Genomic DNA, 18,671 nt, shown 5'->3' with positions numbered 1-18,671 from the left:
CGCGATAATAACAAAGCCTATACATATGTATGTACATGTCATAGGGAGTTTACACATGTCCGATATGGATCTAAGCATACACATATGTATATATGCAAATTTGAACACCGGGAGATAGTGCTCGACGATAACAGGGCTGATTCCTATCTAAACTGTAACAGGTGCCCAGCAGACTCGAGAACCGCGATTCCCGTTGGGTCCCGAGATAAAATTGATTGATAAGGGGGGAGGGTTTTGGGTTGTGGAGGGTGGGGGGTGGTGAATAGGGGTCGGCAAGAACACAAAGCTCAAAAAAAGAGAGCTTCACGCAGGAAAGCTTCAGCACACTTATTGTTATTGTTTTCGCTCTCTTTGCGGCTTGAGTTTCAATTTAGTCAATTTACCGTTACCGTTACAGTTGCACTTGATGAGCGCCGTCGAACAAACAGCCGAAGCGGACCCGTGGAGCAGCCGGAGCGGGAGCCGCAGTCGAAGCCGCAGCCGAGCCACATCAATCGGCTCATCCTGGCTGCACGACGAACTTGTAAGTTTGGGGCCTCAGTTGTGGCTGGACCGCCAGCCGCGATCGGTCTCTCTGTCCCGTTAAATGTGCTCTCTCCCGAAACCGTAACTTTCTCTCCCCACCCACGCAATGAGTTTTTGCTGTGAATGAGAGCCCCGTCAACTGTTTTTGTAACTGTTACTTTCCACTCTCTCCCTCACCGTGCGTTCTTTGTCCGTCATGTATCGAAATAATGCGGAGAGCTCTTTCTGTTTCATCAATCGCCTGAACGGGAATGCCAATGATGAACTGCAGCAACCGGGAGAGCACGAGCCCACTTCCGCTCTTTTGGACTACTGTAAACGGAAGGTGGGTGTGGGTGTGGTGCGATGACCGCTCATTGATTACTTAACACCACCCGAATCGTGGGAACTGACCAACGTCTCGCAAAACAGTTCCTCCGACCATATGTGGCCATCCTGACGCTGGTGGGCCTCAACCCCATCTCCACGGATATGAGCAACGTCCGGGCCTGCTGCAGCTACGTCCAGGCGCTGATGGTGCTATTCGTCCTACTGGTGGGATACTTGTTGCGGTACATATGCGGCTATAGGTGAGTTTTTGGGACCACTACTAAGTACTATGATACACTGAGACACAACATTGCATATCAATTCTGTCCAAAAATATTAATTCCCAAGTCATTTACCAAGTGGTAAATATTTCAATCATTACAAAGAAAGTGAACCAACCAAAGAGAAAATCATTGCAACCAGTTTATCGCATCATGTAAGCAAACGACATTTAAACGCGATCATGTGTACATACGTTTTCTTATCAATTGTTTTACAAAAACAGAAAAACCTTACCAGCTTTTAAACAAAAACAGTAATAAGCCACAACTCAACTATTCATAACAATTATAAAAATAAACAAATATTACGATTTTTAGAAACGGATTGTATAACACAACAATAAAACAAATGTAAACAAGTTTAACACAACGTAAACATCCCCAGAAATGTTGATTGTTATAATATTTTCAACACGTTTTTTATATGATATTATTTTCATTCATAATTAAACAAAAAAAAATAATAAAAAATCCGTTTTAGAAAAAAATAGTAAAACATATTACTTTTCTCGACAATTTGTCATTATTTTACATATATATAAATTTTGTAATCAAATTAATATTAGATTTAATAATAATTTGTATTTGTTTTATGGAGAATTCTGATATTTTTAGGAACTATGAACATGTCTTTGTTTTAATTAGTCATCAAAATAAATTGATAATGTTAAAGCCCAAGCGAAGAATCTATTTTTTATCTAAATAACGATGTGCTTTTCAAATTATATCTTATCATCTAAACAATTTCTATTGCAGAGGCGATCGTGGCTTCACTAGCTACCGAGATATTCGGCCCATCACCAACGGAACAGATGGCGGAGCAGTTACTCCAAACACCATAGGAGAACTACTCTTTGGGTTCATAGTGCCCAGTGGCTTCAACCTAATGGCTTTCATATCCGCAGTGCTCGTGTGCAAGGTTATCGACCACGAGCAGCTGCAAAACCTCATCGAAAGGGTGTTCCTGATGTCCGCCAAACCGAAAAGACTCTGCCGGATGTTATGGCTCTTTCTGGGGGTGGCACTAGCCCTGCTGATTTTGCTCTTTGGCTACGCCTGTTGTGTGGTAATAATGCAGCCCACCCAGATCGTGAAGGTGTTTTGGCTGGCAAAAGCCCTAAGCGACTGGGAGACGTGGCTGCGTGTGGGCCTGCTAGTGACCATACTTCTTCAAGATCTCGTGGAGATCATCATACTGAGCAACTACTATATCGAGTGTTATTTGCTGAGGATGCATCTAGAAACGTTATCGCACAAGCTACTTATGCACTCCATCGATTCCCTAGATTGGATGAGGGAAGTGCTCGAGTTCCGCAAGCTGCTAGAGCGGCTTAATCAGCACGTGTCTATCCCGGTGTGCTTCCTAATTGTAATGAATCTGGCATACGCCTTCGCGGGACTAGTGTACCTCTTCAAGGACTTTGATTTCCACTACTGCGCGCTAAAGCTCGTCCTACTTAACATTGCCAATGTGATGTTGTGGCTGTTTCTAGGACTGCTGCCCTTTTTCGTGGCCTCATCAGTGACTCGTGTGTGCCAAAATGCCCAGGCGAATGGTCATCAGATACGAGTTAGACCTTTCGTATACCACAATACCTCAGCGGAGGATCTCAACTCGACGCTATTGTTCGCCGCCTCGCTGGACATGTCCGCCAAACTCTTCCGAATGCCCATCCAGCCCAACTACCTGTGCTTTGCCATCCTCGTAGTGGTCATTGTGATCCTCACGCTGGGCATGTGCCTGAATCTCAACGCCCTGGGCAAAATATAACCAAGTACAAGTACGCATTCGCATATAATAATAAACACTTATAGTATTTGTCTAGCTTACAACTTTGCGACCTGACTGACCGGCTGCTACGCAATTTATTTACAATTTATGGCTTCCGTCTACGAATTAGCTACTTATTGGTACTCTAAAGTTTAGTCTCATTTCCGGTCTCGATTTCTCTGCCTTCGAGTATGCACTTTGGTTTCAGATCGTATGAGCCTCCTCCACACAAGTCCTTATTCCTTGCTGCAATCCTGCTCCCGTCACCACCCCAGCCACGGCGGATGGTTGATCTTGGAGGGCGGGATGAAGGTGAGGTTAACGGGTATGTTAATTAGGGCGTGCACCCTTTTCAGTCTGTGCAGCGTCGACCGAATGATGACTCCGTTCTTCCCGAGCAGAAAGCCGGCCGGTATGTTGGCGTCCCGTTGGGAGTTGTCATGTATCATCTCGATGTAGTGCTCAAACTCTGGCGAGCTGGGATTGTACTCGGTAATGATTGCGGCCAATGCACCCGCTGCTTCCGCCTGCAGTGTCTTTGTGACAAAGGAGCAATCCCTGTAAAGTAATAGTCAGTTAGAAATAATTAAACAGAAACCTGTAGGTATATATATTAATATTGCCCTTTTCCCAATATTTTTTAAACATCTGTAAATCATGGTTATATAAAAAGCAGTCCAATATCTCAGTACTTGGCAAAGGCACAAATTTTAAATAAAATCGTGATAAAAATCCCATTTGAAAACAAAATATTTAATTTATTATGTTAATATTATTTAAAACAAAATTTATCCACAGTTTAGCTACAACCATTAATTCTTGTTAAGGGTAGCTTCATTCCAGGTAAAATGTTATGTGAACATTAAAAATAAACCACTGTCTACAAGGTTGTTATGTGTTACATACATTATTTTTGGAAAACAGATATACAAAGCGATCTAAATAAAAGGTTAAATTATAAAGAATCTTCAGATACTTCGATGGTCACCTGCGAGGCACGTAACTAGATTGTTTGACTACTCATGATAAGTATTAAAAGACGGAACGCGACGGAAAACGGATTGTTAGATTGACAGTTTAGGTAAAAAGCTTTCTTGGCATAAGTAGGGTAAAAAGTGCTGATAAGAAGTACCTAGGTATGCACAGGGGCACCATCTCCTAGACTCCTGCCATCACTGAAGATAAGCCCTATAAAGTTCTAGCTATTCTAGCGGCTCTTACCCTCTATCGATGAGTGCGACGCCCCCATTGATGTCCCGTGCATTCCGAATCTCCTGGCAGGCGCCAGGCGGATCTGTGAGCACCAGCGGCACGCCCTCTAGCCGCTCCGAGAAGGCGGATCCGAAGTCCTTGGCTGGACGTAGCCGGTACGTGTATTCCAAGTCCGAAGGCGACAGGATTTCAAAAAACACGTCACCCGCTATTATGTCCTGCGTTGTGATCGGTATCGATATCGTGGTGCTGGCTCGGATGAAGCGGCTCAGTGTGGCGGCAAGCACTAACCAAACGATTAGCATTTTGGCCACGCACGCATAACTAATGTAAATGTTTGTTGCAAAAAAAAACAAACTAATATCTTATGGCGCTAGTGATGGACCAGCCGTCGAAGGTCCCGGTCTGGCGATGCTATCGGCCGAGGCGAAACTATCCAAGGTATCGAAAAATGCCCAGCAGTGAGAAAACTTTAAAAAATATGTTTATTTTTTTACAAAAGTCTTCTATCTTTGAATAATTATATTTGAATAATTATATTTTAACATTTTTATACATTAGTATTTCTGTTTTTAGGGAATACCCTTGTTACATAAACCGATTATTTGTACTGTCGTTAGTTAATTGCTTGGTAAATTTAATATGTTTTTAGAAGGTATTTAATGCATTTAATTTTTAGTTAAGTAAATAAATGCATCTAAATATTTAACAGCCTTAAAAATAAAATTTTTTTGTTATGTATTAGCAATTAACCCTTATTGAAGAAATCGATAATTTGTCTTATTACAATAGCTCTCTATTTTTTGAGTAATTTATTTGGTACTTGTTTTATTTTGTTTAAAGCTAGTATGGACATGAGTAATAAATAAAAGGGGCTTTCATTATCAACTTTTTAATATCCGGCATTTTTAAGCGCACCCCTAATGTGTCAATCGGTAATCGATGCCTGTAGTTAGCGAATTTCGACGAGTTGTCATTTTCAATAGCAGAATCTAAATTTAAAAGTATAAACTATTACAAAAATTACTTAATTTTTTACACAGACTTATTTCGATAACCTTACGCCTAGGGATATCTCTAACGCCTAAGCCGATAAGAATTTTGCCATCACCACGGGCACACTGGTTACGCATGGAGAAAAAACACAAAATTGTGTCGAACCAAATTGGGTTATGTAGTGACCGCTAGGTGTCGAACATCGTCTTGTGCTGTTAAAAGCAAAATGTTTGAATGGAAAATGAAAATTTGAATTCTGTTAAATGCAGCAGGCCCAGTAGGAGTAGTAAGACCACGGCATTGTTACACCCCCTCAGTCTGTTATTTCGACACTGAATCGACGAACCCCGAACCAATGTGCACCGCGTGGAGGGCCAGTGTTGCATTTAATCGCAACCGAAGCAACTCTGACGAGTAGTCGATACCTCACCGATTTAGTACTCGCTCGCTCAGCGGCAGCCATTTTAACTTTTGGCGTCGAAAATACGGCGAGGAAATCTGAGGAAGCCGGAGATCCTGTTCGTCTGTGTGGTTTTTTCGCATCCAGCGCAAGCAGTGTGTAGTGCTCGAGGGCCCGTGGAACCAGTGAGTGTGCGAGGAAGTTGAGAAGTTGAGAAGAAACCGATCCGGAATCTAACCAAGAGCGAAGATGTCGATGTCTGCCACGTGCTACAAGTGCAACCGGCCGGGCCACTTTGCCCGGGACTGCAGTCTCGGAGGCGGCGGCGGGCCGGGCGGCGTTGGAGGTGGTGGTGGCGGCGGGGGCGGCGGCGGCGGTATGCGCGGCAGCGATGGCGGCGGCATGCGTCGCAACCGCGAGAAGTGCTACAAATGCAACCAGTTCGGGCACTTCGCACGTGCCTGCCCCGAGGAGGCCGAGCGCTGCTACCGCTGCAACGGCATCGGGCACATCTCGAAGGACTGCACCCAGGCGGACAATCCGACCTGCTATCGGTGCAACAAGACCGGACACTGGGTTCGCAACTGCCCGGAGGCCGTCAACGAGCGCGGGCCGGCCAATGTGTCGTGCTACAAGTGCAACCGCACCGGACACATCTCCAAGAACTGCCCGGAGACCTCGAAGACTTGCTACGGCTGCGGCAAGAGTGGACATCTGAGGCGCGAGTGCGACGAGAAGGGCGGACGGAACTAGGCCGTGGCACCACCTCACAAATGTAATCATCGAAGGAGGAATGAGTAATATTTCAACACACGAAGAACAACCCGAAGAAGATAAAGAAAAAACATAAAAAACGAAAAATCAATTTGCTACAACATTCACAAAAGCCAGCCGACAGCAACAACAACAAGAAGCGATAGCAGCACCCAAGTCATGATCAACCCCTCCAAAACACATCCCCCCATTAACACATGCAGATACTATAATCTAATCCAGAAAATTATCCAGTAAACCATCTCTGATTCCAAAAGCCGAGCCTGCAGCGCGGTGCCAACGTCCCTAGAACTGAGAGAAGAGAAGAAGAATTAGCTTTCCGGGGAGGAAAGCCAGAAGAATCAGTGGCCAAGAAGGAAGAAAGGCTCTTCGAGCTGTGGTACGAAGAACAAGAAGACGATAGCCAACGGCAGCTGTGCAGCCGAGAGAGCAGATGACGCCGACGAAGAGGAAGAGGATGAAGATGAAGATGAGGAAGACACGACGACCCAATTTGTAAGATGAGACTAAACCGCAACAGCAACAAGAGAATTCACCAAGCAAACCACTTTACTATAATTATACCTATATGATTATGCTGCAAAAAGTGTTTGAATTTACTAATTACATTATAACGAATGGAATGAAACTATATAAGATTATATAAAGAAAAAAATACCTTAAAATACTATATAAATGAGCCTAGTAGGAGTTCCACAGCCAGAATCAACCGAAAGAAAAAGCGTAAATAAAAATGATTAAAAACCAATGAAAAAGCAAAGAAGCAGAGGCGGCGAGAAGACGTTACGACTCGACTCCATCCAGCTGCTGCCGGCGAGCCTTGGGAATTCTACAGGATGTACGACTGTCTACCCATTATCCCACCACCACCCACCCACCCCACATCCATCCATACTATACCACACACCCATTATCCAAGACGCCCGGCAAGATCTCTCGAGCGGGGTAGCTAGCTATGTAGCGCATTGCTGTGGAGCCAAAGGGGGCAGCAAACAAGAACAGAGAAGCAGACAAAGAACAAGAAGAGAACATCAACAATGGTAGACATACGATACGACGACTATGAAAACGGAACGCAACGCTGGAGAGGATGAGCTAAGCGGTTAAAGCAGAAGAAGAACAAGCAGCACTCAGAACTCAGTGGGAAAGAAGAAGACAACAGCACACACACACCTTCAGTTCAGTTGGACGGGACACAAAAGATGCGAAACCTACGTACGATGAAGAAAATGAAAATTCAAATATCACTGTGATTGTTTTTTAATTGTAAATTAAAATGCTGGAGCTGCTGATTTGAGACAAAAAAAATAATCCTCTGCCGTGTCTATTTTGTATGAGGGAGAGGGTGTACTAGTTCCGCCAAGATTTTAAACAAAAAATACATAAAAACATAATCTGTTCCACGAGCTTGCCGCATTTAACAAAAAGTGTGTACATAAAACCAGTGGGGCCCATTAAAAGCAATATTAATACATCGTTTAATTGAATTCACTCAAGGAGTTACCCCCTGCTTTTATTTTAGTAGATCCGCCCCTGACCAGGAGAGAGCGATCCATCTTTCTCCCTCCCTCTTCCAACCAGTTTACCGGCAACTGCAGCTGCGAACACATGGCGCAGGCAGCTGATGGGGCTCTCTCTCTCTCTCTGCCCGCAAAATCTGCCATTGTCTTCCCTGTTTGTGTGTATGTGTATGCCGCTTTCTTTGCGCTCCTGCCCTGTGTGCAATTCACATACATACACACGCGGTAAGTGAAAACATACATACATGTATATCGCCGCAAAGTACAGTCGCCGCTAATGGTGAAAACTGGCTGTGCGAAATAAGGCAGAGAGAGCAAGAGAGAGAGAGAAGGCGGGTTGGGGTGGCAACTTACAAACTCCGCCGGTTGCACTTGGCAACAAGTCGACAATCGACTCCAATTGAGGGTCAAGGTCAGCGCTCGCGCATCAGCTGCTGCGCGCATGTGTGACGTCGACGGCGGGGCTCCGCGAAAGCTGCGCTCCAAGTTTCTGTTTCTGGAGCTGCAAGAAGACCAGATCGCGAAGTGGTTTCGGCGGTTCGCAAGCCGGTTTGTCCTCTTTTTCGCGGTTCACTATATTTTATTGCGGTCCGATCGCGGGCCTTATAAAATAATCGCTGCATTTACTTAGGCCTACGAGGGGAGTTTCACATGTTCTGAAAACGATTGCCAACTTTGGTCGCATTTAGTAGGGAAAACTATTAGTTTTCAACTAGTCAATTTTATAGTTACTACTTCTAAGTACCCAAAGTATGTATATTATGTTAGAGCTTAGCTAAAAATTGGAATCTTATAAATAAAACAAAATTGCATTTATATTTTCATACATTTATAAGTTTTAAGTACTGAATTAAAGATAGCTTGGGAATAAAGATAGTTTGGAAACAAATAAAATTATTAACCAAAAGACACAAGAAAAATGCAAATATTATTTAGGGTTGGTTTTACAATATTATTATAAGTAACAGTATTTTTGTCAAAAAGCTTTTCTATAAAATTCAATACATTTGACAACTTTTGACTTTTCTATTACAAAATATAAATCTGAACCAAAACTGCTTTTGGAAGCATTTTCTACAAAATTTCTATTTGTAAAAAAAAATATAAATATGCCTAATAGTAAGGGTTCTGACTGCACGTGTCGTTTGGCCAAAGAGGTGTGCCTGCTAAAAGGTATCGATTAAAAAAATAAGAATTCCCTGAGATCCATTTTCATGCAGACCGAATCCCTTAGCTGTTGTGAATGCCCAGAGCAAGACGCTCTCCAAGTTGGTCCGACAGTTGAAGGATGGATGCCGAAAGGATGAGGAGCCCAAAGAATCCACTCTGTGCGGCCTGAATCCTTGTCTGAAGTGCTTGCAGCCCGACATACTTTATCACCTGGGGCTTGACACGGAGACCACTGATTTTCCCAAGGTGTTCGGCGATGTCCGGGTAAGTCTGTACCATATTTCGAATATACTCCTTAAAAACTAAGACCCTTGATTTTTGTCTATTATTGGGGACTCAGATAACTGAAATGACTATAACATTAGAAAACTAAATATATGATTTTGTAACTTTATAAGGTTAGCCCTAAAACCATGAGCTTACTAAATTTTTGTTAAAGTCATATTACCATATTTCTAAAATATTTAAAAAATATTATTTTCTATAACTAGTTCGTTTGCATGGGGGGTACACCGGGGCGGATGGAGAATTTTGCCTACTACTTGATGCAGGAGATCGGCCTTAAGATAAATGCAGCAACCAAGCTACGGGACATGGCTGAGGGGGGCAGGCGATTCTCCATGTTCAAGGTGGGACCTGTGCTCTGCGCCAGCCATGGAATGGGCTGTCCCTCAATCTCCATCCTGCTGCACGAACTTATCAAGACAATGCATCACGCCAAGTGCCAGGATCCCGTCTTCATCCGAATTGGAACCTGCGGTGGCATTGGCGTCGATCCCGGAACCGTGGTCATCTCCTCCGAGGCGGTGGATGGTCGGCTCAATCCCGCCCACGAGATTCTGGTACAGGGCATCAGTGTCCAACATGCTAGCCAGCTGGACGAGGGTCTGGCTGAAGAAATCAAGTCGTGTCACGATCCCTGCACGGACAACCATGAAGTCATCATCGGTCGAACGCTGTGTACCCAGGACTTCTACGAGGGTCAGGCTCGATTGGATGGCGCCTTTTGCGAATACACACTCGAAGCGAAAAAGACCTACTTGGAGGAGCTGCAGAACCAGCAGGTCAAAAACATCGAAATGGAGAGCCTGGCCTTTGCCGCCCTCACCAGTCGGGCCAATATAAGGAGCGCAGTGGTCTGCGTGGCTATACTAAATCGCCTCAATGGAGATCAGGTGAGAGTCTAGATGTTTTGGATCAATGTAAAATACAATTGATCAATACAATCATTTGAAAAACTGTAATATAACTAATTTTTATCATAATTATTCAAACATTATTTTCTGCTTGGTAGGCTGAATAGATATTTTTCCCTTACATGCGCAAACCTTAACTTTTTATTACGAACTAAAACCCAATGTAGATTAAAACACCGCATGAGGTTTTGGCCAAATGGGAGAAGCGACCGCAGGTGCTAGTTGCTCGCTACATACGGAAAATTCTTTACTTCAACGAAAATGATTCCGACTCGGAGCCACTTGAAGAGGAGGAGTGTGAAGAAACGCCAGAGAAGACCAGGGCTTCACAAGGCGGTGCTGGAGACACCCAAAAGGCGCCCGAAGTGGAGGCTGAATAATAATCCTGGATTGGAAATTAATATCACTACTCTATGTCGACTTGTGTAAACGAATAATCATTAAAATCCTTAATCCGTATTAAATCTCTATTTCCTGAAGATGTCATTAATTTCAACACTGGACGTTCAGTTCAATGGTATAGATTCTTTTATTTAATGCTCAATTACAATATCAGGAATTTATGCTACACAATTGATAGGTTTCTTCTGGTTTCATTTTTGGTTAGTACGGCTTTTGGAGAACCTTTGGGCAGAGGCTAAGAGACTCGCTTAACGCTAAACTAGTCACGAAATGAGTACCGATAGCAGCCAGGTACGTACTGCACCTGGAGCTCTTATAGAATCACAAACAAAGTACACAATGCATATGCATATATAGCTAATATTATCATAATCTGTATCGACATCCGTATTAAGTTACAATTTAAACTAAAACATGAGGTTCTGGTTCTATGGATTCTACTTCATGTCCATCAGTACCACCTAAATCAACGTCCTGTTGAAGGTGGATGGCCGAAGATCGATGCCCCACTACTTCTCCGACTTGTTGCGCGTTTTGGCCTGACCAGTGGCAGTTCCACCCACCTGGGATCTGTCCGATTTCCGGCTGCTCGAGCGGGGTAAAGTGGTGCAACTAGCAGACATGAATTTGTCCTGCAATAAATAAAGAAGGTAAAGCAAAAGGTTAAACTATAATTTTACTAAACACTGTCCAAACAACATGCTGCAAATCCTTAAATCTGGGGGTTAGTAACGCAACTGTACAAAGGGGATAATGCCATATTTGGGGCCATGAAAGTTAGAGGCGGAGCTGACGTCGCCCGGCGGTGAGCGAAACATAACACTGGGATGATGAGAGCTTCGATAACGGGCTTGCGGCTGGGCTTACTTCAAATCTGCGTCTCTCTGGCCGCCAGCTGCTCATCCTCCGGCCGCTGGCTGGGATTAGCTTTGTTACGCAGCACATTAGCTTTGATATGCTTGAACAGTTGGCCGATACCTGACTTTCGTTCCACGCTGCCCGTCGATGTCTGGCTAATGGTGTCCGGTTGGGGACTCAATGAGTGCCTCTTCGGTGGAAGGGGCGGAGGTGGAGCACGGCCCTTGCCATGGTTTGCCCTTGGCCGCAAGGACGGCGATGGTGAGGCCGATGAGGAGGACTCTGGTTCCAGCTGGGCACGGAAACTATGCTTAATCTCCTCCAGGGTGGCCCGCATTTCTCGAGGCGACATTGGTCGTGGTCGTTCGGGTAGAAAAGGATCTGGTGCGGATGCAGAAGTGCTTAAGACCAACACAAAGGGGTCTATTGGTGGTGATACAAATGGCTTGCATTGGGGAGGTGCAGGTGCATAAGTTTCAACCGATTCAATCATACTCTGATTTTGTGAATTATTCTTATGTACCTCCTCGAAGGAATCGTTATTTCGTTTGGCATCCACTTCGTCCGAAAATATTTTCTTTGGTTCTTCATATAATGCATCTTTAAACTCTTCCTCTGTTATAGAATTTTCCTTTGGATATTGAGAAGATAACTCTTCCTGCTTTCCCTCTACAATTTCCACTTCATTTATGTCCTCTTCTATTAAAGGCAACGCCTCATAAAAGTCATCGTCTTCTGCATAATCCGTTATCTCCTCCCTCACTACATTTTCCTCATCCTGAATTGGGATTCTTTCAAAACTCTCCACAATCTTTAGTTCTTGGGCCACTGGAACCGATTTCTCCCCTCGCACACCTTGAAAGTAAAGCTGGTTTTCTAAGTAGACTTCGTCCCTCATCTCTTCCAGGAACTGCTAGCCAACACCAATCTCTGAATGGATTAAGATAGTTGCAGATGGAAAAATAGACATTATGCATACCTCATTGCGTTTGGACTTGACCCGACCCTTGGAAGCATTCGTCATGGAGGAGGTGCGACTAAGACCGCTCACTGGTTCGGCACTTGAATAGCCGGAGCTGATGTCATCCTGGCTGCGAATGTTGTAGCTGGAAGGGGTGGGAAACCAATAAATAAGATAAGAATATCAATATAAGTACCACGAAGTAGTACTTCAGCTGATTTGCTTGACTATGGAAATGTATAGAAAATAGAGCCCTAAATGAATCAGCGGTGTTTCTCATGTTTGTGATTCAAGCAACTCGAAAACTGTACACTGATTGAGTCATCCAAATTCGAGAAGATTTTATAATATATATATTTTTATATTATTTCCTTATTCTTTTATTAAGAAACTGTCATTTCTTCTGAAAAATGGTGGCAAGTTTTCAAAGGTCGATGGAAAAGCAAAAAAGAACTAGTTATCAAGGAAAGCCTCTAAGCTTTTTAAGAATTATTTTTGGTTTGTTGTTATCGTGGTGCCCTTGGCATGTTTTTAAGATAAAATACTCACTTGAAATCGCCTGCATTTTTGGCGGTCACATCCACCTCCGTAAAATACATGCCCGTGGAGTGGCGTGTTCCGCTTCCAGATCGGCCCACAGGCGTCTGATTTCTTGGCCTTAGGAGACGAGCACCCGTGGGCGGTGAACGCATGACCACTGCCGACGAAGCCATCGAGGACATCATCACGTCGTCCAGCTCGTCCTGCGTGCGATGCATATCCGGTTCGCTCAGATCGCTGAGGCTGTAGCTCCGCTTGATCGTCTGCACCAGATTGCCACCGCCCTTCAATGGACCAATGGATTAAAGTGGTCGTGGTTGGTGGAGTAGAGTACAAGAGTTGGCATTTGAATAATTTAATTTTAACTAAAACTAATCAAAATCTTAGGTGTAAGCATAGCAATAATACATGTGTGGAAAAAATTAAAACTGCAAGTGGGCGACAGGGTTAAGGTGATGACGGTTGTGTGTATCGCTGAGTGTTTAAAATTCGATTGCTCGCTGAGTATCTGATGTGGGCTGTTGACCATCTTCAAAAGCCCTCCACGTCAACATCGGGCGTGGGATCGCGCAGCTTGCGACGCGAGCGGATCACATTTGTGGAACTGCCGGTGGCCTCCACATCGTTGTTTCTCTGGCCACGTTTTCCTGCCGTTCTTGCGGTGGCCGCAGCGCGACGTGGCTGAGATTTTCGGACGGGCAAATCCCGCAGCCGAGCTGCTCCGGCATCGCCGATGGGCTCATCCTGGTGCTCTGCCTCCTCGGACACCTCCCGAATAACCAGTCGCCTGGTTTCGACCCTGGGCTCGTAGACTGTCTCCGTGTAGCTGTCGATGCTGCTTAAGGAACTGGCCCTCGGCAGCCAGTTGTCCGTGCTGTCCATCGTGTCCTGACCCCGGGACAGCTCATCGGCCGAATGGGAGCCGTGCAGGCCACGTCCGTGGACCGAAGGAGCCGTGGTCAGCGCATAAGTCTAGCAGTTAGCGGGTTAGTGGCAATCGAGCGGTGCAGGCAGGTGCATTTAGTTGGGATTTTTGTTTTGTTTGTTTGGTGGGTTAAATGCAAAGAAACATAAGTGAAGAAACGAAAAAGTTAATTAAAAGATAGGCAACGCAAAAGTCTCAAATTGAAATGAATTGCAGCTGGGTCAAATGAAGCACATAGACACACACACCCAAGAATTGTCTCATGCCCGGTATCTATTTATATTTATATGCCCTACCCTAGAGGCGATTCCGAATTGGAATTAGAATTGTGCAACTGGGCAACTGGGAAGGGGACAATGGCGCTGGCCGCGTGAAATCAGTGGAATGCAAATGTTGAAACAAGGAGTGCCTGGCAGATGTCTTAGGTATAAACAGCACACAAAAGACTCTTTTATAGGACCCGAATAAATACTTGAAAGTGTACACGTATCTTTTGTTCCAAGGGCAAACGAGTTTCTTTGTCTAGGAACAAAGAAGGGTAGCAGCTCCATTCTCTACAAGAATTTCGATGATTAATTCGTTTTATCGGTACATCATTAGTGAAGCTTAAAATATATTTAAGTTTATAAGGGTTGCATGATCAAGCAAAGTAATTCAATCAAATCTATAAACCGTATGGCTGTATTACAAAAAAGAATATACTAGGTAAAAAAAGAATAATAGTTAGAGAGAAACATTTTTCGTTTAAAGTACTTATAAATGAATAACTTTGTCTGATAACAAAGAGTGAACCTTAAGAATTCCAGGAACCGGGTGACTAACTCGGTTTCTTTGTTAAAACTTTTATTGTCAGCTAACCACCACATTGTGCAACTTAATCAATTTAATTAAATGCACTTGCACCTTGCATTTCGCTTCATTTTCGTCTAATATCTTCTCTATTCTTTGACCTACATAAACGGGCAATTATTTATCGACTGCATTAGTTCATCATTGAGTTGTCTGTGCCCTCCAGATTATAATCAATCCCACAAGTGTTTTGGCCCACATCTGAATTGTTTACAAACAGTTGTGAATTCCGACGGGTATTTGTGCTTTGGTTTGTTCAGTTTTTGTTTTTATTACATTGTTTCAACATGATGATTTATCTTTTAGCGTGTATCACGTATAGTATATATTGTGATCTTCTAGCTACACAAAGAGAAACACACTACAAACTAAATCGAAACAAACACGCAAATGGCACAAAAGAGCATTCCATTTTAGACGTTTAAACTAAATAATAATAAAAGTAAATGTGAAGAGAAGGCGAGCTGATGATTAAGGCGATGATTATTCTCTTGGTGAGGAGCTCCCTGCTGCTGCGGATTCGCTGACCAGTTTGGCGATGATTAAGATGAGCACGCGAGAGTGTTGCGCAAATATTTCGAATATAGAACAGCAGAAGCTGATGTTTGTTTGCTGCTCATTTTATGCAACGACGCTGGAGGCGATCGAAAATGGCCAAATGAATGTGGTTGAGCGAGTCGAGTGAGTGTGCGAGATTGTGGGTGAGTGTGTCAGTGAGGGCTGTGTGTGGATTGTGTGGGAAGGATTACCTTAATGGCCGTCTGCATGAGGACATTGGTGGCGTAGTTAACTCCCTTCGAGCCCAGCTGTAGGACCGCCGAATAGCCACGCTCTTTGGCCTGATTCACATACTCATCGATCTCCTGCGCAAAGAGAAAAGTACGATGTACCGAGGAATAAATATAAATACATGAGTTTTCAGATCCCACCTGTTCGTGGCGTGTCAACATCGGATGCACGAATTTCCGATACAGTGTTGAACTGCCCTTTGTGGCCGGCGAGAGAAGCCAGAAGACCAGGGCCACCTTCACCTCGTAGTAGAACGGCAGCCAGGAGATAAAAATGTCCGTGAATGTTTCAATGCAGGTGAAAAATGCAAAGACAATCCAGTACATCATCCATTTTACCTAAATCATGACAAAGCACACGTAAATATCTGAATATTTGTATATAAATTATTAAATAATCTCTTTGTTAATGATACCCGCAATTTCCAGTAATGTATTTAAATGAAAACTGACAAATAATATGATTTCGAGGTTTATTATACAAATTATATGAAATGACCATTAAATTTATTAATAGGAGATGATTTTAAATAGAGATTATAAATTATTATAGAAGGGCTTCGACTCGATTGATAGTTACGTTATTGAGAATATAGATATACTTACATATTCCTTTACATCCTTGGTCCTGACGGCCTTGTAGGAGGCATAGGCCGGGTAAAGGGTGCCGCAGAACAATCTGAAAGCGGGAAACAGTAAACTCTGGGCACAAGTGCGCGGCGCTAGGAATATGACAATCAGCGAACAGATGCAGGCCGTATTAAAGGAGAGACACGGGAGAGGACAGCGCTGCAGGAGCTCCAGCATTCGGCCCAGGGCATTGAGATTCTGTACCACTTTGGGAGTGGGAGCGGTGGCCAGCGGAACCTGCTGCTCCACTATGTAAGTCCCACTGTACTCATTGTCGGGGAAATCGCTGTCCAGCGAGCTCAGTGAATCGCCCAGGTGATACAATGGATATTGAGCCCGTTGCTGTGCTTGTGGGGCGTAAATAAACTTTGGATAGACGGGGATAATATCCTCCGGCTGATCCTCGAGCGAATAACTGCGACCGTAGACGGTGCCCGGCGGATGACGTAGGCGTCGAAGATTAGCTGGCCGCTGATAGAAGAGCGGCTGCGGCTGCTCCTGCTGATAGATGGGCCTCATGGCAACGGGGATGCATTGCCCGCAGCGCAGGTCGCAGATCGTTCCTGGTTGCTAGAACGCCGAGCAGAGACTGCCTGCCGGGGCATGAAGAGCGATCTGCGACCAGAGATCCGGCGTCTAACGCTCAGCCGGGGGTCTATTAATAAACCAACGATCGGGTCTAAAGAGCGGCAGCAATAGAAGCAGCCGCAGCAATGTTTACACGGAGGAACGTACCGCAGTTCCGAGATACAGACGCGTTAAAAAAAATAGCACATCAATTTTTGAACATCTTCAAATCTTCTTGATAAATAAGTATTTGTGAAAACAGATGAACTTGAAAATGGTAGTTATCCAAAAGTTTACTGAATCAATATAAGATATAAAATTGATTGGCATATAATAAACGATTGAAAGCCCTATATGACTACTAAAATTATTAAAAGTTTTAAAATAAAATTGGCATTACATCTTTTTGACTTAAGATCTAAAAATTTGTATTTTAAAATTAATTTACTTTTCTTTTTTTATATTGTGCCAAAAATTCTGTTACTTTAAAGAGTCTATTGCATTTAAATAGTTTAATCATAGAAAATATATTATCTGTGTAAAGTGTAATCTGTGTAATGAATAATCTGTTTTTATAAATAATATATTTTGTTTGGAATTTTTTTTTGAAGATTCAAGAGTGTTACACACATAAACCAACGTAATATAAATAATTTGTAGTGAGAAATTTGTCGGTTACATTTGGGGTAAGTCAAAAATGTAATCTTTAAACAAAAACCTTAACTCAAAGTAATGGGATGTAAACAGTTCACTGTACTGAGAGGCTGAACAAAGATGGGCTATCAACTTGACCGCCACTGTGGCATACACATGAACAAAGGTAACGTTGCCAATTCGACCGCGATCTATAAATATTGACAACAATAGCCGCTGTTCGCGGAGTCACAAAGAGAGTCGCCGGGTCGCCGGCTAGCTATATCCACATGTTCTGCACCCATATCGGGCGAGTCGAGTGCGTCGGCCTCGGAAACTCGAAAAGTAGCGACTCCAAATTAGGCGTTGCAATTGAGGGTTACGCACACACACAATCACACAATTGCGCACGAGTGAACGGTACTCTGCGACAGCTGATTAATAAACAAACAATCTGGCAATCAGAGAAACCACGGAAATATACAAAAATCAGAAGCGTGACGCCCACACAATTGGGAATCAAAAACGGTGACTTTCTGAGGTGCTTTTCTCGATTCTGAAGGCCGAGCTTGAACATTTTTTTTATTTTTTTGGGGGTCAGCCAGATGCAGCGCTCTCACTCGCACTCACGATCTGCTCGCTTACGGGGGCTATGAATTTGGAAATTACTGGTAAGCGATTACTCACATTATGAGCCGTGAAAACAAGCTGCTGATCATCTTGAAGGCCTTCGATTAGCAGTTCTAAAAGAAAAACAGGGAGTATGTATTACATTGGCCCATTCCGTTATCCTTGCTTCCTTCTCACCCTTAATTATCACCTGCTCCCACTCGTGTAATTCCCTCGACTTATCCCGTGTTTAAAATGATATTTGGGAGACTTTGAAGGCAATTTCGAAATAAACTTCACTTCGTTTTATATCACTCGAATATTCCTTTTTTCTTTGTGGTTACTGCGATTGAAGGAGGAGGAGGACTTCGAAATTATTTGGCTACGCAATTTTTAGCACCGTGTTGCGTCGCCACTGGATAATTGCAACTCGCCAGCTCGGTTCCAACTACATGGTCTTGTGCAATTTCAATCGGAAGAGCCGATGGTTTTGTGCTCACATTTGCGACTGCATTGCCCGCGAACAAATCGCTTTTGTTTAATTCTCAGCAAACAAAAAGAAACGCTTGCTGGACAGAGACAGACGAACAACAACAAAGCTGCTGCGCTAGCGATGTGCAGAAATTTTCGTTCTAGGGCATAATACAACAAAAATCCCAACTCAAAAAATACCATCAAGAAACTAGAGCGCTCAGGTCACACCATTTTTTTCACTTCATTTTTTTTAACCGGTAGTTTCACATTATCTTTTTAAA

The 18,671-nt window shown here is 43.6% G+C and overlaps 5 protein-coding genes across 18 annotated transcripts; 3 read left to right on the top strand and 2 right to left on the bottom strand.

Moving 5' to 3' along the window:
* Window positions 1-406: 406 nt before the first annotated feature.
* Window positions 407-2,938, top strand: LOC108045886. The gene is made up of 4 exons (XM_017125352.1): window positions 407-523; window positions 797-850; window positions 937-1,094; window positions 1,872-2,938. Exons 1-4 carry the CDS (start codon window positions 407-409, stop codon window positions 2,884-2,886), a joined length of 1,344 nt encoding a protein of 447 aa, XP_016980841.1. The 3' UTR covers window positions 2,887-2,938.
* On the bottom strand, window positions 2,892-4,508 carry LOC108045887 (PRADC1-like protein). The gene is made up of 2 exons (XM_017125353.2): window positions 4,108-4,508; window positions 2,892-3,444 (listed from the first exon to the last, which is right to left on the bottom strand). The coding sequence occupies exons 1-2, from the start codon at window positions 4,401-4,403 to the stop codon at window positions 3,150-3,152; spliced, it is 591 nt and encodes a 196-aa protein (XP_016980842.1). The 5' UTR covers window positions 4,404-4,508; the 3' UTR covers window positions 2,892-3,149.
* A 1,031-nt stretch (window positions 4,509-5,539) lies between these two features.
* LOC108045885 (CCHC-type zinc finger protein CG3800) lies at window positions 5,540-7,579 on the top strand. The gene has a single exon (XM_017125351.2). The coding sequence runs from the start codon at window positions 5,744-5,746 to the stop codon at window positions 6,245-6,247; it is 504 nt and encodes a 167-aa protein (XP_016980840.1). The 5' UTR covers window positions 5,540-5,743; the 3' UTR covers window positions 6,248-7,579.
* A 109-nt stretch (window positions 7,580-7,688) lies between these two features.
* Window positions 7,689-10,624, top strand: LOC108045884 (uridine phosphorylase 2). Of its 2 annotated transcripts, none has more exons than XM_017125349.2 (4): window positions 7,689-8,013; window positions 9,009-9,222; window positions 9,450-10,133; window positions 10,322-10,624. In XM_017125349.2, exons 1-4 carry the CDS (start codon window positions 7,877-7,879, stop codon window positions 10,532-10,534), a joined length of 1,248 nt encoding a protein of 415 aa, XP_016980838.2. In that variant the 5' UTR covers window positions 7,689-7,876; the 3' UTR covers window positions 10,535-10,624. The 2 variants fall into 2 exon arrangements, with proteins under 2 accessions (XP_016980838.2, XP_016980839.1); XM_017125350.2 differs by having other exon boundaries at window positions 7,908-8,961; window positions 9,023-9,222.
* A 35-nt stretch (window positions 10,625-10,659) lies between these two features.
* LOC108045881 (receptor expression-enhancing protein 1) lies at window positions 10,660-18,535 on the bottom strand. 13 transcript variants are annotated; one of them, XM_017125339.2, is made up of 9 exons: window positions 18,115-18,534; window positions 17,995-18,050; window positions 16,084-16,156; window positions 15,619-15,816; window positions 15,439-15,552; window positions 12,925-13,199; window positions 12,394-12,520; window positions 11,535-12,324; window positions 11,063-11,188 (listed from the first exon to the last, which is right to left on the bottom strand). In XM_017125339.2, the coding sequence occupies exons 2-9, from the start codon at window positions 18,024-18,026 to the stop codon at window positions 11,169-11,171; spliced, it is 1,629 nt and encodes a 542-aa protein (XP_016980828.1). In that variant the 5' UTR covers window positions 18,027-18,050; window positions 18,115-18,534; the 3' UTR covers window positions 11,063-11,168. The 13 variants fall into 13 exon arrangements, with proteins under 13 accessions (XP_016980833.1, XP_016980829.1, XP_016980828.1 ...); XM_017125337.2 differs by having other exon boundaries at window positions 11,074-11,188; window positions 11,424-12,327; window positions 18,115-18,535; XM_017125338.2 differs by having other exon boundaries at window positions 11,074-11,188; window positions 11,424-12,324.
* Window positions 18,536-18,671: the final 136 nt, after the last annotated feature.

The sequence above is a fragment of the Drosophila rhopaloa genome, unplaced genomic scaffold (genome assembly GCF_018152115.1).
Source record: "Drosophila rhopaloa isolate 14029-0021.01 unplaced genomic scaffold, ASM1815211v1 contig_115, whole genome shotgun sequence".
Lineage (NCBI taxonomy): Eukaryota > Metazoa > Arthropoda > Insecta > Diptera > Drosophilidae > Drosophila > Drosophila rhopaloa.
Note: the sequence above shows the minus strand (reverse complement) of the source record. Positions and strands in the feature narration are given on the sequence as shown.